Source organism: Chrysemys picta, chromosome 9 (genome assembly GCF_011386835.1).
Source record: "Chrysemys picta bellii isolate R12L10 chromosome 9, ASM1138683v2, whole genome shotgun sequence".
In the NCBI taxonomy this organism is placed as follows: Eukaryota; Metazoa; Chordata; order Testudines; family Emydidae; genus Chrysemys; species Chrysemys picta.
This window is the reverse complement of record NC_088799.1, coordinates 38,511,330-38,536,098: the sequence shown is the minus strand read 5'-3', so window position 1 is coordinate 38,536,098 and position 24,769 is coordinate 38,511,330. Positions and strand designations below refer to the sequence as shown.

Sequence of the window (24,769 nt, the reverse complement as noted above, 5' to 3'; positions counted from 1 at the left end):
TACTAATTATATTTCCAGTCGCAGCAAATATCATGTACATTAGAAGAGGGGAATTCAAGGATATAAAAGAGAGAGACTTTCAAAGGCACAAATGGGAGAGTTAGGAATCCAACTTCCATTTGACATTCCAGAGGGGATGGGTGTCTAGCTGAGATCTTCCCTAAATGAAATATTCTTATTGTCACTGATTTTTTTCCACCCTTTAGCTCATTTCTAAAGTTAGTTCATTAAAAATTATGGGCTCTCCACTCTCACTTTAATCAGCCACTTTATTTCAATATCCAGAGATTTTTTTAATTAAATGACATGCGTTCTCATTGCTGTGTGAAGGGTTGAATGCACAAACCCCATCCACTCGCAACAATGGATGCAGAGGGTTCGTTCTGCTACTACACAGCACTGAAAATGAACCCCTAAATCTGAAGAATCCTCTACTTTTAGCACTCTGCAGATTGTTCTGCAGCTATACTATGCACTGTATTTGGAGCACAGCCATCTTAAACAGTAACCGTCTCCACTACACAGTCTCAGTGGTGCTTTATAAAGTCAGACCCACATGGGTCTCGCAGGTGTATTTCAGTTGTGGCTTGGAAACGGCATCTGTTGAGCTTTGTCATATTCTTATTGAGACAGAATTCAAATACTAAGTGAATGCTAACAGGTTTTAAACAAAATAATCGACCAGGTGTTACTGTAAATGGAAGCAAAGCTATCAGAGTCATAAATCAGAGACAACATATATGCAAGTCTCATACTAAAATAAAGACTACTTTATTTCAAAGACCTGCTCCTCACAGATATGCCTTGTACTTCAAAGCACATTGACACTGTAGTTCTGTTTTGATTTTTTTTTAAGTATTTAAAATACTTTGCTTACCATCTGCCTTCACCTATCTTGTAACAAGCAGCTCAGTCTAGCAAAGGTTTGAAAGATGCCTGCTTGGCATACCAAAAAAACCGCAGTATTAATTCCCCTAAAAAATCTTGCACAAGCTGCATGCAGATAGGGTATCAGTTGAAACTATAAACCCATTTACAGCTGACAACAAGATTAATGACTTGTCCTCCACTGATTTCCTCCTATTAGCTATCAGTGGATCTGTTCCATCTGTCACTTAACAGGGGAAAAAAATATGCAGATTTAATTTCTCAATGACTTCCAAACTGGCCTTGTCACAGAAATGACCTACTTACATTTGGTAACTACGCCTTCCAAATGGATGATGTTGGGATGGTCAAATTGTCCCATGATGCTGGCTTCACTTAAAAAGTCCCTCCTCTGTTTGTCAGTGTACCCAGCTTTCAGAGTCTTGATAGCAACACAGATCTCTCTCTTTCCTGGTACTTTGAGACGTCCACTGCACACTTCACCAAATTCACCTGCAGGAAAAAGACCAAAGAATCAGCCATGAACATGAAACGTATGTGACCCTCTCTGGCCAAAATGTAATTGTCAATGCACTTCTGAAAGGTCCTGTTTGTTTTAGGGAGTTGTTATACAAACGACAGTTAGATCTCAAAGTATCTAAACACCAATGAAAGCTATGCATTACAAAAACAGATTTACTGCACAAACACAGATGTCATGAAACTTACCCACACCTATGACTTTTTCAATCTTTATACAGGAGGCATCGATTTCTTTGGCAAATTCCCGCACAGCTTGGTTTGGATCCTCATATGTAAAAGGATCCACATATGTTCTCACACCTGCAAGACAAAAATGCTTTATTTGATGTCACTGATCTACATGCTACTGAGCACAGAACATACAAGGAGTGAATTCTTAATGGTATACAGCAGCAAAAAAAGTGTCCAGTAAAGATTCACCATGTCAGCACTGACTGAATAAAGAAGAAAGGACTTTAGGAGATTCCAGTGTGCTTTATTTTTAAAGGCAAACATTTAATTTCCCATCTATTAAAACATAGCATCAGGCTTTTGACAGTGAATGAACTCCATATATCACTGATATCGGTAGCAGGCCAACTAGCTGCCTGCAGCCCTGTGACTTAGGCCTGGTTTACACTACTCAGTTAGGTCAATGCAAGGCAGCTTATGTCAATCTAATTATGTCAGCGTACACACCAAAGCCTTGTCCCGCCAATGTAAATAACCTGCTACGCCAACATAACTCCACCTCTGAGAGAGTAGGTCTTCTGTCAGTGTAGTTAGGGGGCGCAGTGTCTGTTTAGATACTGCTCCTTACATTGGCTGTTGGCTATCTTGTCAATTTCATAGCTCCATGCTCCAGCTAGAAACCAGCTGCCCTTGGCTCCCTGTTCCCAGCTGGGTTGTGCCTACCCGGCTCCCCACTCAGGGAGCTGAGAAGCCCATGTGGCTGAAACCCACCCCTCCAACCTCACTCCTGGCAGAGTATGGGGAGCCAAGAAGCCCGGGCTGCTGCCTGGTGGGCAGCTGGGCTCCTGATGGGGAGCTGTGTGGAACTGAGATCCCTGGCTCTCCACCCCCCACTTTGCCCCTCTTCAGTTGGTGGAAACGCTCCTAGTAAGGAGGTGCACCACCAATAGAGGGAGGGTAGTGTGGACATCAGCCACTGCAGTAATTACTGTGGTGGCTGTAAGTTGACCTAACATAGGTCAACTTTAATCTGTAGTGTGAACATGCCCTCAGAGAATAAAGTATGCATAACTTCCATTTTTGGGCCAGGGGAGTTCTGAGTTCAGACCCTAAGCTTGATCCTTTACTCAATAAAGCTAGAAACAACAGTATGTTCAATCACTGAGACTATATCTACACTACAGCGCTGTACTGCTTGTGGTGGAGATGCTCTAAGCCAGGGGTTGGCAACCTTTCAGAAGTGGGGTGCCGAGTTTTCATTTATTCACTCTAATTTAAGGTTTCGCGTGCCAGTAATACATTTTAATGTTTTTAGAAGGTCTCTTTCTCTAAGTCTAGAATATATAACTAAACTATTGTTGTATGTAAAGTAAACAAGGTTTTTAAAATGTTTAAGAAGCTTCATTTAAAATTAAATTAAAATTCAGAGCTCCCCGAACCGGTGGCCAGGACCCGGGCAGTGTGAGTGCCACTGAAAATCAGCTCGCATACCGCCTTTGGCATGCATGCCACAGGTTGTCTACCCCTGCTCTAAGCCAACAGGAGAGAGCTCTCCCGGGGGGTTAATAGCTCCTGCCTCTGTGAGAGGCAGTAGCTATGTCGGCGGAGAAGCTCTCCTGCCAACACAGCACTGTCTAAACCGGCGCTTAGGTTGATATAATTTATGTTGCTCAGGGGTGTTGATTATTCGCACCCGAGTGACATAAGTTATACTGAAGTAACCTGTAGTGTAGACAAGGTCTGAGGAAGGAATGCATGCCTCACATTTCCTCCTCTGGCCCATCCTGAAGCATCCTTGACATATACTGGGCAGAAAAGCATGCCCATCATCTTCAGCCAGAAGTAGAGGTCACCCAAACCTTTGAATGGGAGGGAAGAAAAAAAATCTCCCCAAAAATCCCGAAGGTTTTTTGAATAAAGCCTGCCATTCAAAGTTTCCCTGCTACTAGATGCTTCGTTTTGGCAGAAGGGGGTTGCAAACAAGGAAAACAGTGAAATATTCATCTCAAGAGGAATGTCATTCTTTATTTTCTAAGCATAAGAACACAGACATGCTTTGTGAACCATATCAAAAAAAGCAAGCACCACTGCCTTTTACCTTGATTCAAATGTTTCTCCTCATCTGCCTCTTGCTTAGCCTTACTGTACTTACTGCGTCTGTCGGGATGAAAAAGAGCATTACAATTCAAAATAAATCTCTTAATTTAGGAGATGAACTCAGAATCTTCTTGACCTGCCAAGACTTGAATTGCTGTACCTGACAAGACCTATGTTCTGCGTTTGTCCTACAACAGTTGATGACCTAATTTATAACCAACAGCAATGCAAGAAGCTGCATTCCTTACACAGCTCTAGGTGCTCCTGTCATCAACAAACTTACCAAGGGAAACACAAAAACTCGAATTTACATCTTTCCATTCAAGAAAAAGAAGGAGGTTTGTTTTGCAGCTACTTTTCTTTAAAACACAGATCTTTGTAATTCTGAAGCCAAATTTTGAAAGGGGACCCAATTAGGCCTCCAGTTTTTTTAGCATAATTAAATGTGGATGCAAATGCTAACATTTAGATGTCTAACTGATTGATTTGCAAGCACAATCAGGCGGACATCTAAATACTAGCCTTTGTACCCACTCTAATTGCACAAAATTAGAGGTGGAATTTAAAAAGCAAGCCCTTTCAGTCTACACATCTGTGAATATTAATATGATAGGTGGTACAGCATATTAAGTTTATACATTTTTATTTCTACACGTAAACACACCGTTTATATTATTTATGACTTTAATTTTAAAAAGGCATTGAGTTTAGCTTTAAGCATCAAAGTTTGTGTAGATTTGAGAGACGTTAATACCAGAAACATCTCTGTAGTGAGGACTTTTATACCGAAAGCTGCCAAGTTTGGATCTAAGGTTTGGTTTGGCCCATTATAAAGAGCGGGGGAGAGTTGAAAAGTACAGAGCCAGATCAAAAGTCAAAGGAACCCAGAGCTGAGGGTTGTTGCTGCCCAACTACTCCATTTGCTTGCTCCTCTATGGGCCTCCTAATCTCTGACCTCATGATACTGATCTCCTTTGTAAAACACTCTTGAGACCTACTACATCTGAACATAAGTACAGCCATAGTGGGTCAGACCAAAGGTCCATCTAGCCCCGTATCCTGTCTTCTGACAGTGGCCAGTGCCAGGTACCTCAGAGGGAATGAACAGAACAGGTAATCATCAAGTGATCCATTCCCTATCGCTCATTCTCAGCTTCTGGCAAAAAGAAACTAGGGACACCATCCCTGCCCATCCTAGCTAATAGCCATTGATGGACCTATCCTCCATGAATTTAGTTCTTTTTTGAACCCTGTTATAGTCTTGGCCTTCACATCATCCTCTGGCAAGGAGTTCCACAGGTGGACCGTGCGTTGTGTGAAAAAAAAAAGTCCTTTTGTTTTTTTTAAGCTTGCTATTAATTTCATTTGGTGACCCCTAGTTCTTGTGTTATGAGAAGGAGTAAATAGCACTTCTTTATTTACTTTCTCCATACCAGTCATGATTTTATAGACCTCAATCATATCCCCGCTTAGTCATCTCTTTTCCAAGCTAAAAAGTCCCAGTCTTATTAACCTCTCCTCATATGGAAGCTGTTCCATACCCCTAAAATTTTTTGTTGCCCTTTTTTGAACGTTTTCCAATTCTAATATATCTTGTTTGAGATGGGGCGACCACATCTGCACGCAGTATTCAAGATGTGAGGGTACCATGGGTTTATATAGGGGCAATATATTTTCTGTCTTATTATCTATCCCTTTCTTAATGATTCCCAACATTCTGTTTGCTTTTTTGACTGCCGCTGCACATTGAGTGGATGTTTGCAGAGATCTATCCACAATGACTCCAAGATCTCTTCCTTGAGTGGTAACAGCTACTGATGAAAAGTGCTACACATCAGAGCTAGGTATTGTTATATAGCATGGTATATATATATATATATAGCATGGGATCAAGTGCTGCTCCTACTGATGACATCAATGGTGAAACTTCCAACAGTCCAGACTGAGACTGGCTGGGCAAGGAGATTGGGACTGGAAGCCAGGGGGACTAAACTCAGATAAGAAACATGTGTGGGGAGACTGGGACTGGCTACATAAAGAGACTGGGACTAGTAGCCCGGGGGCAGGGGCAGTGAGGAAATGAGTGAAATGGACCACATGAGGAGCCTGGGGAAGAAGACTGGAGTGGCTAGACAACTAGAATGATAAGGGGTGAGACTGAAACTTGGACCTGGACCCTGGAGGGAGAAACTAGGACTGTCTGGGCCAGGAGACTGGGATTGGAATGAGAAGCGTTAGGAATGGGGACTAGGACTAGGTTGGAGAGGAGAATGGGACTGGGTTGAGGAGACGGGTGGCAAAAAGACAGGACAGGGGCAGGTTGAAGGAGATAGGGTAGTAGGGGTCACGTTTGAGGAGAACAGAAAGAAGGATCTGTGACTACCACAACATTATCCCCTCCAGAGCCTGGAATGAACTCAGAATTCCTGAAGGCTGTCAGCAAATACTTGTGATATGCATTGACAAAGTACATCTCATCTCCTTTCAGTGTTTCTCCATACAGAAGATGAGAACCTATGTCTGCTTATCTGTTTCTCCAGTAGCTAAAGTGGCATTTCCTAACTTCTGAGTGCTTGCTTTTGCAATCATAAGGTTCTTCTAACACAGTTTATCGCATGCAATATGCTAAATAATTTGCCAACAACATTGAGGGGAAAAAACACCAAACAGTCCCACACTGCCCTTGATCCAGGACTCACAGCTCCCTATAATGTCCTGGGAATTGCATTCATATACCAAGGACTGCACATGCCACAAATGCCTGTGAACTTCTTTCTTTGCTAAGTCAATTAGAAACCAATACTTTCAAATACAAGGAAACCATTAAAAAACCCCTCTAAATCCAAATGCTGAGTTAAGCCGTTTTCATTGCCTGGGAACCGACTGTTGCAGTAAATCAAGGGACCAAATTCTGCCCTCATTTACAGGGGGAGAGGGTTGTATAGGGTGAAAGTCAGCACAAAATGTGACCCAATGTCTATAAGTGTATAATAGGAACTGACCTTTAGCAGAGAGGAACATGTGAGCAGTGCTATTGTTGTGCATGCACAGAACGCTTTCAGTTAAGTAAATGATCACCATGCAGCCTAACTTAGGAAAAAAGTTATTCTGAATTTTATGTATGACCCCTCCAACCTAATTCAATTAATACTGAAATGCAGAAGTGAGAAATGCAATGCAAATGTGTGTTACATGAAAGTGACTTAAGTATTAAAATATCCTTTTTGTCTTGTTTAAAAACTTCCCTCTAAGCCCTACACAAAAACTAGCCCAAAACACCCTAGGACGCATAACAGGTAAAAGGAAACACAGGAATTACTGTTCAAGCAATATAATTGTAGCTTATTAGCTTTTAATAATACCTTCCAAACTAACTACCTGCTTCCACTTCTATCTTTGTCACCTGTTGACCTTTTCTCCTTGGCTTGGGGCGGGACACTGCTGTCTACAATTGTCCCTGGGGGAGGGGAAAAACCCTGGAAGCTCATTATTCAGTCATTGAGCCATAGGGAGGAAATCTGGACATGAACTGACATCCACAGAGAGCTCACCTGAATGACAGAAGGAAACCTTTGTCCCAGGTTTGAATTCCATAATTATAGGGATTTCAGGGGTGGTGATTAAATAGGGGCGGTGTTCAGGAAGAGAATACAGAAGGTTTCACAAACTGCAGGGGTCAGAAATGCGGGCAAGTCTACAGGTGGGACTTGGAGATAAAGAAGGGGTGGGGCTTTTTTCCCTATAGGCCTACCCCAAAAACAACAAAGGGGGGGATTAGCATGTATTGTGGTGAAGCAGCATGCACTCTGGGCTGCTCTCTCAGCCTCTGCATGGCTGCTGGCACCTTTACCATTTACAAACAAAAGGGGAGCTGAGGGTTAAGAGCTGCTCTGATTAAAGTACTGCCTGCCAGGAGAGCACAAGGCTATGACTGAGGTAGCCTGGTGTTCCAAGGCTCATTAGCAAAAGGTGGACAACTCATTCAGCTAAATGCCCACCACCTGCCTCAGTGAGTGGGGGAATTTGATGGGGCCAGCAGTGAAGGGGGACAGTTGCTAAGGGACACCAGGTAGCTCCCTCCCTGAGAGTCTCTGGCACCCACTGGCCAGCTGGGGGGCGGGGGGCAGCATTCCCCAGTTCTCAGGATTTATCCTGGAGTGGGGGCCATATGGGCCTCTTTCAGCTCCATTCCAGGAGTCCCACACTACCTATCCTGAACTAGGAATGGGCACCTGGCCTGACAGATGCTGCTGGTCTGGCTAATCGCCCATTTGAGGGGTCAGGAAGGAATTTTTTCTCCCATAGGCCAAGTGGTAGAGGACCAGGGAGTTTTTCGCTGTCCTAGCTGTACCGTCAAGCCACAGTGGGTTAAGTAGGAAAGTGCTTAAGGTTGGGTTATTAACTCGTCACAACCTGGGGCCATTTTCCACTGCAGAGGAAAGGCTTAAATTAACAGTTCCCAGAGTAAAAGACCTGGAATTTGGTGATGGGCTTTGGGCTCAAGGGACAGGGTGAGTCCTTGTGGCCCTCATGGTCCCCACCCTTCTGCACCCTCCATCCTCCTTGTAAGGGTTGTGGGAGGAAGGGTGCTAGGACTCAGAAAGAGAGCAGAATCCAGGAGGGGAAGGTGTAGGCTAAGGAGAGCCTACCCCAAGTTACAAGTTATATGGTAAGGAGCCCTATAACCCCTTCACTAGAACCAATTAAATGCCTGGTATAGAAGAGTGTGGGCGATGGGCGGGTAGTACTTGTCTGTGCCAAAGTTTAATAAAAGCTGCTGCCTGCCACATAATTCCATACCTGAGTCTGTCTTTGTTTTGTTGCTGTGTCTGCAACAAATTTGGAGAGTGGAAGGTAAACCAATCTACTAGCCAAGAGACCTCTTTACATGACACATTTGTTTAAAAAAAAATCATTTCATTAGATAATCAAAAAAGGATTCATAAAAGCCATCTTTCTGCACTCAACTCCCTTCTGAAAATAAAACCTCATCTTCTTGCATCAAATGTTCCCCAAAAGCTACATTTGAAATAGTCTGAATTTAGCAGCGTGCTTGTAGGAAAGCTTTGTAGAAATGCTCAAGCTGCCATCTGTCCTTTGCTGTATGAATTTACATGACTTAATCTACGCAAGTTTAAACTAACACTTAAGTGGATTAATCCTAATGTTAACAAACTCTGCCAGGGACAGAAGAGAACAACATATTCTCGGGCTGCCGGAGGTAGGAGAGTCCTTAGGAAAGTTTCTACCGTGAAGATGAATTTTGTTTTTTTGAGCACTGATTTGATTTAATGCTAAATGACAATATTAGTCCCAGTTTCAAATGTGGGCACCCTAAATGGATATCCCTATCCCACATTAGGATACTGAGATGAGTACAACTGCACAAAATGGAGGTTTGTATACCTAAGTGCAGACCTGATGGCACAACTATGAGATTTAGGCCAAGTGTACACTAAAAAAGGTTTGCTGGTGTAGCTACACTGGTAAAGCTTCCTGGTGCAGGCGGTTTGGCGAGCAAAATAAGCTATGTTGGCAAAAGTCCTTTTATGCTGGTATAACAATGTCCACTCTTGGGCTTCTGTTGGTATAGAAATGTCACAAAAATTCACCTCTCCTACCAATATGGCCATACTGGCAAAAGTTTCTAGTGCAGATCTGGCCTCAGGTGCCCCATGAAGGCATCCGCTTTTGAAAACTGGGCTCTGTTTGTCAATAGCTACTCCCAGCTACTGGAGCTAAACGTCTGTAGGCAGGTAAGTGCTATGATAAACATCCTAAATGCACTGTTATTCAGAGAACATCCCATGAAGGGGCCTCATGGTTTTTGCTGCCTTAGCATTTCGTTTACTTTGTTATGTCTTTTCTCTTCTGCAGCCTCTCTAAAACCTAATGAGGCAGAGGTGTGGGGCATCTTTGAACCCACTGCCACTTGACTAACTTATCTGCATTCCCACCAGCACTTAGGCCAGCCTTTGGTCCTGGCTACCAGCCTGCTCTTTATCTGTGTTTTGTCCAATTTAAACACTTCTAGGCAGAGATAACTAAACAGACAGCCTGAGTGGGGAGAAGAATTGGCTGAGTACGCATCAGCATCAGCGAGTCTGTCAGCTACCAGGCTCCAGGCAGCCTTTTCTTTGACAGCTTTATGGCCGATACTAAAGAGAATCAATACTAGGGCACGGGGTTGACATTTCATTTTCTAAAAAGTGATCCATTGAGGGCCAATCACCAAGCCGTGTTTATCAGCCTTGAGAAGTGACTTTTTTTTTTTATTGGGGGATGTGGGGAAGGAATCATCTCAGAACAACTCGACAGGCTCAATTCTCCAAGGTGGCGACTCATAATTAGAAATCCAATGTATCCTGCTATCAATCTGGCTTTAAATAATAAAGTGATCAATAAAAGCAGAGAGGAGATTAAGTCATCAAGCCCTGGTGATGCTATTTTCTGTTGCAATGGCTTTTAATAAACCTGTCTCTCTGCATTACATTTTCATATGTTCTTTTCCTCTTTTTTCTTGCCAGCACGGATGCTTTGAGCTGAACACCCACAGAAAGCCATTACAATGCATGACTACTTACCAGATATTATAATCACCACTGATTTAACTGCTCTTTTTAAGATGATTTTAAGTGAAAGAGTAAATCAAAAGGAAGTTGTGCCCATTTATAGCTAATGCAATCAGACCCTACTATGGAGAGTGGGCCAACTTGTATTCTCTCCTCTCTGATATGAGATTTTGTAGTGATTTTTCTGAGGGGTAAACCTTGTTTTGGAGGCAGAAGCGGGTGCTTGATGGGAGATTATAGTTCTGCCTGACAATGTAAGCAAAGGACCCAATCTGGTGTGTTACTGTAACAAAGTATTGAGTGCCTATGGCTTCTCTTTAGTGCCTTTCTTCCCCACAATGGAAGAACTACCCCAATGGCTGATGCAGACATGTACAGACAACCGGGGGTATTAAAACCAAAAACACCCAAGCAAGACTGTTTGAGGTTCTCCATGCACGTTACTTCACTGCAGTACTGCTTTCCTTCCCCTGCATATAACAAGCCAACCCAAGAAGATCCCCTGTACTCAGACTCATTAAACTCAACAACAAATTACAATATCCGCAGCTCTCCAGTTGGCTTGTTTCTCAATCCCAGTTACAGAAATCAGCTTTGCATTTGAAGGGCAAATAGCGCTGGAACTATTACCATTACATTACATACTGCTGTGGTACTAATGCTGAGAAGATCAAAGCTACATGGGAGAGGGCTTGTAATGCAAATGCACTGTTTATGATGCTAATCAAAGAATTCAGCTTTGTTTGGAGGAGACAAAAAGCTCCCTTATGAAAGAGAGAGGGAGAGAGAGAGGCTTAAGTTCTTACCTCCTGCTGATGACAAAAGCAGCAATGAGAATGACCACAAGAACAACACTGCCAGCCACTGAGACAAGAAGCACTGTGGGATTGGTACCATCACCAATGATGGGGGAAGGAACTAGAGACAGAGAAGACATCAGTTAGTGTCACACACCCAGGGCAAAGCCACCTACAGTACAAAATTGTCATGAGCAACACTTAGTGCTGTGTTCTGGTTTGCAGAGCAGTTCAGGGTATTACTCAAAGCCAGTCTCAGGCCTTCATTATGTATTCATTCAACATAATTTTCCAGGAGGGCCCTAATTAGTTAAAGACATTATGTTTGATAATGGTTTGGGGAACTTCAACTTGCTGAGAACAAGGACTTCCTCTCCTTCGCCCCTCCATTCTCAGTCAGAGGGTATAATGCCTATTTTATTGCCCACTGAATTGCTTCCCAGTTTACTTTATTTTTTTTTAATGGACCAGATGCTCATTCCTCACTGACACAAACAGAGCAAGTTGTTTTTAAAATGTCTTCCCTCTGCCTGGTGGATTGACTATTTTAAGTTTTCTCATGCCATGCCTGAGGGAAGTTAACACAGTGTGACGTGACCTGAAGTGATTTAAACAGACCCGCATAATGGAAATTAAAGAAACATGTTCGGTCATATCCTCTTCCTTCCGCTGTCTTAGGAAGCAAACACTCCATTCACATTTTTGTGGACTATTACATGTTACCTTGACTTAAACAAGTGAGAACCTACCCAGAGATAGCACAATCTACAAATGCCTCCCTTTGCAAAACTGTGCAAGAGAAAACACAAAAGCAAGGAGATACACACAACATACCTCACTGATTCATATAAAAAAAGGAGAGTACATTAAAAAAGGAGAGTAATTGGGGTTTATCCTTCTCTAGATGAGACACACTGGAAATTTATGCAAATAATTCATATTAGCATTAAAGGAAGTTGAGAATATAAATCTCCATGAATCAATGAGAGAAAAAACTTCAGAGCATTTATAGTGTGTACTTCTACCATACCACATTCAGATTTCTTCATTAAGATTTGTAAGTATCTTTCATCCAGTATGCAGCACGTCCAAATAACTGTGTCACATTTACTAAGGCCGGATCAGAGAAACAACAGTGGAAATGGCAGTCAACAGCCATTTTTACAAATCATAGTGCCATGCAGGAGTATGGCACAATATGGATGCCACATTCAAGTGAATAAATGAAGTCAAACTCCCAATGAGCAGCTCACTCAAATTCAGTATAATCTGAGTAGCGTAAAGAAAGAAAGAAAAAAATGGGGGAAGGAATGTATCTACTGTCAGCCCTGCGCCAATGATGCACATGTTGTTACCTGTGTTAGTCGTGAACTCAAATGGCCCACTGAAGTCCCCATATCCCGCTGCTGTCCTGGCTCGCACATGAAACACGTATGAAGTCAACGGGTTCAGGCCTTTGATATCTGTGTTCCTGACAGCTGTCTTCACAATGCGATAGCTGCGCTCATTTTGGTCCTAGGAGCAACAGAGCACAGGGGTGAGACACGCAAAAATGTCTCCCTGCACAGTGAACCCTGGACCCCAGTTCACTGCCAAATCTGTCTGAGGCTATGATTAATAGCAATTGACTTTTCAAAAGATCCCTAAAAAGGTTTTTGTTGTTACCCTTACTAGTACTGGGTTTTAAAGGGGGTCTTGGGGATGGCCAGAAAGGATGATGGGGATGGTAGGTCTAATGTTCAGGTATCAATGACTGTTTCAGAAATCGAACGGGAAAATTCTCTGGAAAGTAGCCAGGTCTTCAGTCATGATCCTGCTGATGAACAAATAACATTTTATTCTTGCTCACTCTTTCTTTTTCCCCTCTTCCAGCCGGGAGCTACATATCCAAGAAACCCTTGGGAAATGTCTGCCAGAAAGCCCATGTCTTAAAGTCTATTTCAGGCTGGAAAATGTGTCAGAAAATGTTGTAATCTAGTTTCAGTGAAAATCAGCTGCCCTTTTCTGGCTTTATTAGGGAGGCAAATAAGCGATTACCTTTAAAAAAAGAAAAAAAGAGAGAGAGAGAAAGAAAAGGTAATTGTTCATTTTTCAGGCAACCTTGAAATAGCTCTTTTCATAGTTCTGTACTTGAGGAGAGACAAATTATTTTGTAGAAATAATGTCTCTCTATAACTTGGAAAGGCTGAAGAATATAATTTTCTTTTCCTTATTTTCTATTTAAAAGCCATCAAACCCACACCATCACTCTAAGCAGAAGCCATCAACTTAAACAGATATTATTATTATTACTGTGTTACATACTTCATTATTACTCTTCTATCTCTGACGTAAGGCTAATATATCACTACTTCTCAGCTATATTGATTCTCATTATAAATATGCTCACTGTAAAAACCTGGTTCTAAGGGAGAAAAAAAGAAAAACCCAAATACACTGTTAGAGCAGAGCGCAGTATATTATTCTCATTATTCAGTGTAACTGTTCAAGTGTATGAAATCCCTAATTGATTATGATTATGAAACCAAACCTATTTGGTCCCGATAATGAGATCCTATCTGGGAATGGCTGTAATGGAAACAAACCTCATCTGATCATTTTTAGTAATACCTTCTCATAATATTTGACTTCATATTCCAAGATGACTCCATTCGGCCTGTCAGGTTCCAGCCAGGCCAATGCAACGCTGTGCCTTGTTATTTCTTTAGCCTGGATCAAAGCAATTGGAGACGGAGCTGACAAGAAAAAAGAAAAACTGTATATTAGCAATATTTTATTTTTAAATGAGGATCATGTATTTTTAATTGTAGCTTTCCTACTCAATGGGCTTTGTGAATCTATAGCACTGCCAGGAATTAAAACGTCTCTTGAAGAAAAGACTTGTGTTTGCGCATAAGGCTGCTATTTTTGCTGCTATTACCTACAACACTGTGAGCTTTTATTCTTAAAGAAAGATTCTCTAACAAGCCCATTCTTGGATTCTAGTTCATACTAGAGCGGGAGTCTCTGAAGTAACAGCATGGTGGTCCAAGTACTGTCATGTTATACCATGCCTAGAGCCAAAGCCCTGTAAGAGGCTAACATACTAGAAGATGTTGGCTCATTTCTGAACTTTACTAAACGTGCTGCATGAGGCCTTGGAATTGTTAGTTCTGGCTCTATAGCAATTCCACCTATTCACCTTCCAGTATTAACTGCTGTCATTTCACTAGCTATTAACATTATAAGAAATGGGATATTGACCTTTGGATCAGTCCTGGTCCCTCTGAAGTTGAGGGACTTTTGCTTCAGTGAGAGCACAACTGGGCCCACTGTGTACAAATTCAGCTTCTCCCATGAACACTGGGATACTTGCATCTCAAATATATAGGCAAGGTTTCTGCCACCCTAACTCATGCTGTGAAGTACCATAGTTTGTGAGTAGTCCAACTGAAGTAAATGGGCTTACTCCAGATGGTCAGATTCTGACTTTAATGGGACTACTTGGGGAGCCAGGTGCTACCCACCATGAAACAGACATCAGAATCTGGTGTATTGTGAATAAGACTCCAATGGTAACTGTCCCTATATAAAAATTATAGCTAGCTACAGTTGGATTACAGTACCATACACTTCCAATTCCACTCACAGGGCAGAAAGGAAACATGATTTTGGAAAATTAGCCATGTATCCAACAAAATTCAACTCAAATTTACATCCTTGTTCAATAATAAGGGCTACAATTAAAAAGACAATGAAATATTTCTCAATGTGCACTTCAATTGGACCCTTGATAGTGCTGAAGTTCAGTTTTTGACTTGTTGGAGGACAAAGCATTTTCCCTGGGACTCTGACAGTAACAGATTCACAGCTCTGCTGGGGGAATGGGTTTGCTGAAGATTTATGAACCAGGCTGCCTGGTTCTTGTTGTGTTGCTGTGTGGTCACGTCTCTAGCCAGCTGTTATCAAGCCCCGCCACTACTGACAATAGCTGATACAAATGGCGGGGTCTCCCGGGATGAAGAGGGACATTCAGGAAATTTTTAATCTTATCTAACAAAGCCGTTCTGTATAACCAGAGATTAGAGGTCTTCCTAAATTGAATGTATTTCCTCTTTTGTCCCTGAAACCCTAGAAAAGTACAGATTTTTATTTTTATTTTTTTAACTCTGGGATGAAGATCCATGAAAGTAGTCAAAAGAGAAAGGAGGATGTAATGTGTATCCCTGAAAACTACAGAGAAAGACAGAGAAATAAAATAGTCACAATAAATGAAGGGAAAATTGAACGTGAAAGCTTCAAACCTACTTGACCGTATCAGACAGCTCGGATGGGAGTGAAAATAACCAGTAGGCACAACACACATAGTCACAAAAGGGAGTCTTCTTGCTGAAGTGAAGCCATCAGGGAGCCTCTTCCTGATTTATTATTTGACAGCTTGGCATCTCTGTTAGAAATGCCTCCAGACCCTTTCTCTCTGTCTGTCTGTCTCAGTGTCTCATGTGCACAGACAGATACTAGATGACAGAGGAGACTATAAACATAAACCAACAGGGAGGATTCAGGTGTGTTCCATCAAGTTATAGATGTGACATGACTGGGATTGGTAATGCAACTCTCCTGCTTGATAACCCAGTGGCTTCTAAACCAAGGGCACATTTTATTCCCTTTGCTCTGCAGTAACATCACTGCTTAGCTAATAACATGGAAATCAGGTTCATTTTCTGTGTGCGCGCACACACACAGCAGATTAGCAATAACCCAACCATAGAAAAACCTGCTTAGTTAACCAGTGCCATGCAGAAGGCAGAGATGTCATTCTTTCACAGGGAATCTGTCACTTATTCCGATCTGACCCCAGCAATCTCAGATAGAAAATTTGTTCACTTTATGGTTTCCGTCCCTCATTATTGTTCTAATGGCCCCACTCTTCTATTTCATTTCTCCAGGCCTAGATATTGGAATATAAAGAGCTCTTTCCATGCAATGGTGAGCTACAGAAATACAAGACAATCTGGTTTAGCTCTGCAGTAAAATGGTTATTCACGGCACATGAATACACACTGATCTCCTCTTTACTTAGAGCATTCAGTCCCTATGGGTTAGCAAATGTTTTTCCACCTGCCCACATTATATCTCAAAAATTGTTCACTTACTCTCATGCATTTCGACATACTGAAAAGAACAACCTGGCGCTAAAACAGGTACGGATGGGCTAGATACCCTAATAGTTCATTTCTATCTCTATTTTCTATGAATTAAGCTAAAAGTTGCACCCTACTTTCACCCTCTTGTTTCTTACTGGTCATATGTTGAGCATGATACAGCTTAATTCTACTTAACCCTTCATCCAGCCTTCATTGTGTTAATACTACGAAATGAAATATTTCCAATCCTATAGTGCATAGAAAACCTAACAGCCCAGATTCAAGTGTTGGTCACTATAGTCACCTTTATGAGGGTGGAGCTTTGCTTTTCCAGGGCCTCTCCAGAATCTCCGTTTGGGGGCATATCCTGCTCCTCCACACTCTGCGTGGAAAGCCCTGAGCACGTGTAGTACTGGTGCTGCATGGAATGCCAGAATGTGGGGATCCCTTGCAGGGGTTCCACACCCCCTTGTGTGTTGTAGAGCTGCGAATAAGTAAAGGGTGGTGTCTTTGGGGAGGATCTGGTGGATCTGTTGTCGCGTGGATCCACTGGCTGATCACCCTTACTCCTGTGTAAGTGGTGGCTTCAACAGTCACAGGGACTACTATAGCCCACTGCTTGGGGAAGCTGGAAATGTTCCTTCCCACACCGAACCCCACTCAACTCTCCCAAACACAGCCATTTTCTTAGGCTTTGTGCAGGGCCCACCTTTTGGCCCATAAAGAGTTACGGCTATAAGGGTGCCTTTTTTGAGAAAATTGGAGTTTGGGTCATCGTAGGGCTTGTCATCCACATTACCAAGTCAGACACAATGCTGGCAATGACCAAACAATTAGTGCATACCAGGACAAATTGTGTTCAGCAGCACATCAGCTAATCATGATTAGAACCCAGGGAACTAAGAATGCATTGTGTCAGCTAATTGTAGTAAACTTTGACAAAGGATCCTATGGAGATGTAGGATAGTCCCATGGTTTTGGGACTAGCCTAGGATTTGGAAGACCTGGGTTCCTTTCTCTGCTCCGCCACAGACTTCCTGTGCAACTTTGGGCAACTGAATGTGCCTCAGCTCCCCATCTGTAAAATGGGGATAGCTCACAGCTGTGTGATGATAATAAATAAAGTTTGTAAGGTGCTCAGACGCTATAGTGATAGGGGGCATTAGAAGTATCTTAGAGAGACAGATTCTTCACAAGTATATTTGAACAGGCTAAAATGTTGTAATGTAGACAATGCCTCCAGGCCTAATAAGAATAACTTGACCAAACAGGAGAACAGAGAAGTTTGGGTCATTTGATATAGTTTCACAGATGTGTGTGCAGAGGTGGGATATGAAGGAGTCAAAAGAGTTTTTGGCAATTCTTTCCCTGCTCTGCTTTCTTTACCTCTATTCTGGCTAACCCTTCCATTCTCTCTTCTTAATTTAGATGCTATATTGGTGATTTATTCCCACTGATTTATAAACAAGATACAAAGAGCAATAATACAAATGAGATAACTCTCTGTGCAGTGGAATGGAATTCCAATGCTGCTTCCCTCCACCCACCCCCCTTTATTTTTTAAATGTCTGTGACGTTGTGCAGTCTATATGGTTTTATAAAAACATGATAATAAGTGAATATAATGTAACTGGGATAGTTTTATAAAGATTTGATGATAAGTGAATATAATGCAACTGGGATATGCTTCGTGCAAAAGGTCTCTTGTAAGGTATCATTACAAAGCTCATAATCTACTGAGTGTGATCATCCTATTTGTATAAATGTACCATTCTTGTACCTAAAACTAGAAATATGAAATATAACTCTGACGGCCTATTGTAATTATGTAAAGTGTAGGCCATTAATGATGGTTTGGAATCTTGATGACTCCCATTAACAAGGACCATTGTCTGCAGCTGACTGTGTTTACCTGTTAAGTCTTCCTGTATATGTGTGTGCAAGTGGGCAATGAAGTCTTGCAATGACATGTGATCATGTCACCTGAACTGGAATCTATCTTTAACCTGGTGCTTTTCCAGTGTGTGTGTGGGGTGGAAACCCAGAGGAACAAAGGGTTCCCGCCTTTATGCAAAAGATATATAAAGGGGTGGAAGAGAACAGAGGGGGAGAGGAGCCATCATGAAGAATCCCCTAGCTATCACCTGAGCTGCAACAAGAGCTGTACCAGGGGAAAGAATTGTGCCCAGGCCTGTAAGGTGTCCAGTCTGAGAAAAAACTTACTGAAGCATTTCTGAGGGTGAGATTATCTGTATTCAGTTTGATTAGGCATAGATTTGCGCATTTCATTTTATTTTGCTTGGTGACTTATTTTGTTCTGTCTGTTACTACTTGGAACCACTTAAATCCTACTATCTGTATTTAATAAAATCACTTTTTATTTAGTAATTTACTCAGTATGTATTAATACCTGGGGGAGCAAACAACTGTGCATATATCTCTAACAGTGTTATAGAGGGCGAACAATTTATGAGTTTGCCCTGCATAAGCTTTATGCAGGGTAAAACGGATTTATCTGGGTTTAGACCCCATTGGGAGTTGGGCATCTGAGTGCTAAAGACAAGCACACTTCTGTGAGCTGTTTTCAGGTAAACTTGCAGCTTTGGGACAAGTGATTCAGACCCTGGGTCTGTGTTGGAGCAGATGGGAGTGTCTGGCTCAGCAAGACAGGGTGCTGGAGTCCTGAGCTGGCAGGGACAACAGAAGCAGGGGTAGTCTTTGCACATCGGGTGGCAGCTCCCAAGGGGGTTTCTGTGATCCAACCCGGCACAATGTCATGCTACTTTTCCCTCTGATTTACTTTGCTAATGCTGTACAGCAGAACCCCATTTATTCAAATGGAATGGCATACATGGATTTCATTCAGATAATTGAGGATTCATATAAATGATACGTATTGGAGACATAACCTCCATTATTCAAATTTAAGTTTTCAGATAACCGGTCTAGTGTACTGGAAAATTGAGGACCTGAACTCATTTAAACATCTTTGCTGGAACTACTCTCTTGTCTGTTAATGAAATACCCATGCGGGGTATCCTCACACAGTTACAACCCATACAAGACGGGGACCCCATCCTGAATGAAATCTTTCCTGAACCCCCTCTTCTAGCCTTCATCTCCCCCCCCCCCCATATCTCTCCAAGCTTACTATCAGAAACAAGCTCCCCACAGACTAGGACACACCAATTCAAAGCAGCGTCAGACTCTGCCAGAATAAAAGATGTAAAACCTGATAATCAACAACCCCCACAACACACCTTTCAAGATCCATGGGTCCTGCACATGCCTATGACAATATGTGGTGCACTGCATCCAGCACACTAAATGCCCCAATAACAACTATGTAGGTGAAACCAATAAGTGCACCGTCAAATGAACTCACGCAGAAGAATTATAAAAGCCAAAAACACTATATCACCCGGGGACAAAGTGATGACTCTATATCTGACCGCTCAGTCCGCATCCTCAAAGGAAACCTGCACAACACCTTGAAAAGACGAGCCTGGGAGATGAAATTCATAACTTTGCTAGACATTAAAAATCATGGACTGAACAGAGACAGTGAATCTATAAACAACCCCTTTCCCGCACTTCTCTTCCCCCGCCCCTCCAACCCCCCCATTACTGGAGAGATGTTAATGGGCTACTTCACCTTGAATGATCCCTTGAAATATGTGTGAACTATTTATGCTAAACAATCTATTCCACCTTGTATTTAGCCTTGACACTCTGGGTACATTTCCCAGACCTGAAGAATAGCTCTATGTAAGCTCGAAAGCTTCTCTCTCTCTCACCAACAGAAGTTGTTTCAATAAACTATATTACCTCACCCACCTAGTCTCTCTAATGAAAAAAAAGTGTCTTTTATTTTTTAATTCAATATCTGGGACAAGCAATTGGTTGATCACAAACTACGTAACTGGAAATGTTACTCTTTCCAAGACATCCAAGCAGCACAGCTATTGTGGACCTTAATTTCTAAAAAAGTATGCCTCATGAAATCTGTATTATTGGAGGTGCTCAATAGAGAGAAATACATCAAGTAGTATAAAAGTGAAACAAAGTTAACACTCTTTGTAAAGTAATTGTTGCCATAATAATACCAAGTTACAACTCCCTACACCCAATATACATGTCTGTAGGCAGACACATACATACTAGAATGTTACATATGGTGTAGAAATTCTACCAAACCAGTATATTTCACAGTGAAGACTGACTGGAGATACTTTGGTGTGAAATAAAAGGAGATTCCCTTTGATATAATGGCTAAGTATAACTTTCTTCAGTTCAAAGCTCAGTAGTTCATCTCCCTTAAAAACTTCACCCCCCTACTGATGTGAATGCAGCAATTTTCTTTTATCTACTTCCTCAATAACCTGCCATTAAACACCTACTAGTAGTTTTATTACTGCAGTTCTGTGCTTGTGGCCTACAAACAGAGAGAGAGCAGATGCACTACAAAAATTTCACCCAAGTGCCATAAAGCCATTTCCTAGGGCCAACAAGCCCTGAATTATAACAGTTTTAGGGCAATTGAAAGGAGGGCAGAGGCAGCGTGACAGTGTTTCATTACCGGTTCATATTAGTATCGAGAGGGGGACAACAGGAAATAAACAGTTGCAATGAGAGGTCTCTGGCCTGTAAGCAGCCATGAGTGAAAACAGCCCTTTATGAAAGTACTTGAAACCTGAGCACTTGGATGTCAAATGCACACAATGCTCAGTGTTTTAGTCAAGTTACCTTCTTAACCGCAGCGGGGTTTACTTTCCACTCTCCAGGATTTGAATTTAAATGTATCATGCTTACTCAAGAGGTCTTTCACTGATTGAAAAATATACCCACAGTTTATACATTACCTCAGCTAAATTCAAATGACATATTTAAATTTAATTACTTGAAGTTTAGGGTTTTTCATGCTTCCCCCTCAATTAAACATAACAACACTTATTTGTTCTTATCAATGGCTATGTGCTTTAAAACGCTGTCAAGCATCAAAATTAAGTGCTTGAATGCACTAATGATGTTACTGTGATTAAGGGTTTTACCTTCCAGGGTAGATGCTAAAAGCCTACTTCATTATTAATGACTTTAATGTATTATACATATAAGGGATTAAAGCAGAAAAAAATCTTCAGAAAGCAAAAGAGACATAAAATAAGATCTTCTATTTATTGGAATGAAAAGCTAATGCAAGAAACCTGATATGCACAAGGATTTTTCTTTGAATCTACCCCTTGTAATGTCTTTAAATCTGATATTCAAAACTATATTAAGTAACCTCACAGCATGAACAGGATGGTTGAAGAGAAAGGATTCATGCATGTTTTTAAAAGGTTTCTGAAAGCAAAAATTATATGCGCCAGATTCTTGTAACTTACTCATGTTGGATAGCACCTTCATTTGTGAGACATCCCGCTGACGTGAAAGGAGTCAGAATTTGGCTCTGTATTTTTACACGAACGAGACTGAATTAAAAAGGCATCTGCTCTGTCCTCACTTAAACTGAGGTGTTCTGTTCTGCTGCCTACCAATCTATAAAGCCACTCCGGTCTCTTTACCAGAGTGCTTGGGAAAGTGCTTCCAAAAGCTTGAATGAGCTTTACTGAGTGAGCCTTATTTTTGAATGACAGGCACTGACACCTGACTGTGAGTGCTTTGGGCTCTGAGCAATCACCTTCTAAAGAGGGGTGTTCACATTTTTCGCCTGCAGGATCAAATTCTCTTCTCAGGTAACTATCACAGAGAACTATCAATGGGAACTATGTGAGGCCAAGTTTTTGAATATATGCATGACAACATGCCTGTGTGAAACACCCAATGCACATGAGCAAAGTTATGCACATATGAATCCTAATTACAAGCTACATGTGTGTGCGCTTTTGAAAAACTGGGCTAGAACTTAGAATAACCATTCCTACTCTGTGTGTGGCTTGTGTCTCTCATGAACAGAAGTTGGTCCAAAAACAGATGTTACCTCACCCACCTTGTCTCTCTAATATTCTGGGACCAACACACAACTACATTGCATACCCCTCCCTCCCCATGACTGTTCACATTTTTTTCCAGGGCCATTCTCCATGCTGGGATCTGGGGACAGTGCATGCAGCCTGGTAAATTTTAGGTTATTTTTAATGTGCATCTTAATTATCAGAAAACAGTACCCTCCCCATATGAACCCACGTCCTGTGTTATTGTAACAAACCTATGAACTAGTGAAAGAAGTTTGGTGCTTATCTGAGTCACAGAAGGCCTCATAAAACACTCTATAATCCTCTGTCTTCACACAATCCTCCTTCCTCTGCAGACTCCTGCTAGCTGTTGTTGTCTCCTGGCAGGAAAGATGATTGGTCTGCTACTCTCCTCCATTTGGAAACTGAGGCACGGAGTGCTTAAGATCAGCATTTTCAAACAGGATGATTAAAGCGAAGCATCTAAATCCACATCTTTGGAATTAGATGCCTAACATTAGGCACCCAAGTTTGAAAAGTTTGGTTTATGTGACCCAAAACTGGGATTAGTCTCTTGCTCTCAATCATTTGCCTAGACCAGTGGTTCTCATGCTATACAGCTTCCCGGAACCTCCCCGTGGCCAGAGGGCATGCTAGCTGTTCAGCAGAAGAACTGACTCAGAGAGTTAGCTGACTAGTAGCAGGTTACGGTGGCTCTAGTGCCATTAGCAATAGCCTGGGTGGTACTGCCACCTATACATGAGGTCGTCCCCAAAACCAAGGGACGTATGGTTATGTTTTTTCCAGAATCCAAAAGCCAATCACTGTGAATAACCTGTTATCTTTAGGGTAAAGGAGTGACAAGCTCTTGGGTCAAGTGATTGGTTCACATCAATTATATTTTCCTTCAGAAAGAAAAGGGATAGAAATGTATCTTAAACAAGAAAGCTGAAATTTTCCTTTCAATTTTCTTGCCTACTCCAAGTAAGAGCACTCACCTGCTTTGGGAATGCTACAGAACCTCAAAAGCTGGCTCTCACTCCCATCAAGTTAAAAGCTTACAGCAAAACTTGGGTCATTAACAAAAAAGTCACTTTTGAAAGGAATCTCAGTTTGAAATTTGCAAAATGTCATATATGACGGTTGATTCCTGAAGCCGTTATATAACCTCTGCCACACTAACCAGGGATTTTTCAGTTTTCAAATACATCTCACAGGCTTTAAAATCCACAAGCAGATACTTAGGTGTGACGGAGCTCTGCTGAGCTTACCTGAGGGGGTAGCCGACCTGACTTTTCAGCAGCTTCCTGACTCTGCCACAATCAATGCTGATGGTCAGTCTGGCCCTAAGGCTGCTCTAATTTCCATCACTGGAGTGCAGTGCCTCTTACCATCCTGTCCTGGCAGAGACTATTGATAGTGGGGAGAGGGGCACAATTTAAAGGTTCTGGTAGTATGCAGTAGGGTTCTGAGGGGGAGGGGCATGTGACCCTGTGCAGCCCCCCCACGTGTTGCCTCTGTCCTAGCCTACATTCTCAGAGGCATACCATATCTGCTGAGAAAAGAACCACAAAGAGCCTTTTGTGGATCCCTGAGTGAGAGTCCAGTCTTGGCATAGATTAGAGCAGCACTGGGGCTGCTCTAAATGACATGAAGCTGGTTACAGAGCCTCAGGGGTTGTCTGTTAGCTGGTGATTGTCAGAACACACTGGGTACATCCACACTGAAAAAAAAAAAGACCTGCAGCAGCAAGTCTCAGAGCCCAGGTCAACTACAGGACTAAAAAAGAGACAGGTATACATTTGGGCTGGACCAGCAGGGCGGCAGGTTTGTATAATTTTTGGTGGTGCCCAGAACGGGTCCAAGTCCCCTCCCCCCTGCTCCCACACACACTTGCCTAAGGCTCTGGGAGGGAGTTTGGGTGCAGGAGGGGTGCAGGCTCTGGAAGGGAGTTTGGGTGCGGGAGGGATGTGGGCTCTGGGCTGGGGCAAGGGGTTGGGATGCAGGAGAGGGGGCGGGGGGTGGGCTCTGGGAGGGAGTTTGGATGCGGGAGGGATGTGGGCTCTGGGCTGGGACAAGGGGTTAGGGTACAGGAGAGGGTGTGGGGGGCGGGCTCTGGGAGGGAGTTTGGGTGCAGGCTCTGAGCTGGGGCAGGTGTGCAGGAGAAGGTGAGGGGTGCGGCTCTTACTTCGGGCGGCCCCCAAAAGTGACCCGCACACCCCTCTGGCAGCAGCTCCTCGGCAGGGGGGCCGGGGTGAAGCGAACACATGGGGAGAGGAGAAGAAAAGGTGCCTGGCTTCTTCCCGTGAGTGGGTCCCAGCCTGGGCCCATCCTCACACAGCCCTGGGGCTCGGCTTGCAATCCCCTTCCTCTCTCCTGATCCCCCTTCCCCAGCCCCTGCAGCTACAGAGTTGGCGCTCAGGACAGGGGCAGCGCGAGACACACACACCCTACGCCCTGGAGTTGCAGGGATGCGCAGGCCGCTTCCGGGAGTGGCACAGAGCAAGGGCAGAAAGGAAGCCGCCTTAGCCCCACTGCACTGCCAGTGGTGGCGGTGGTGACCAGGGGCGAGACACCGCCCTGAACATTGGTGGAGCCGGGCCCCTGGGCCCTGAATATTCCTGGAGTACTGGCACCATGGG

General features: G+C 42.8%; 1 protein-coding gene across 1 annotated transcript in view; it reads right to left on the bottom strand.

The window, feature by feature from the left end:
- Nucleotides 1–24,769, bottom strand: part of EPHA4 (EPH receptor A4) — a 142,472-nt gene that overhangs the window by 18,890 nt on the left and 98,813 nt on the right. The window contains exons 6-11 of the mRNA XM_065558046.1: nucleotides 13,658–13,782; nucleotides 12,403–12,562; nucleotides 11,057–11,168; nucleotides 3,680–3,738; nucleotides 1,597–1,710; nucleotides 1,195–1,380 (exon numbers count right to left, since the gene is read on the bottom strand). Of these exons, the coding sequence (XP_065414118.1) occupies nucleotides 1,195–1,380; nucleotides 1,597–1,710; nucleotides 3,680–3,738; nucleotides 11,057–11,168; nucleotides 12,403–12,562; nucleotides 13,658–13,782 (756 nt within the window). The remainder of the gene's footprint in view (nucleotides 1–1,194; nucleotides 1,381–1,596; nucleotides 1,711–3,679; nucleotides 3,739–11,056; nucleotides 11,169–12,402; nucleotides 12,563–13,657; nucleotides 13,783–24,769) is intronic.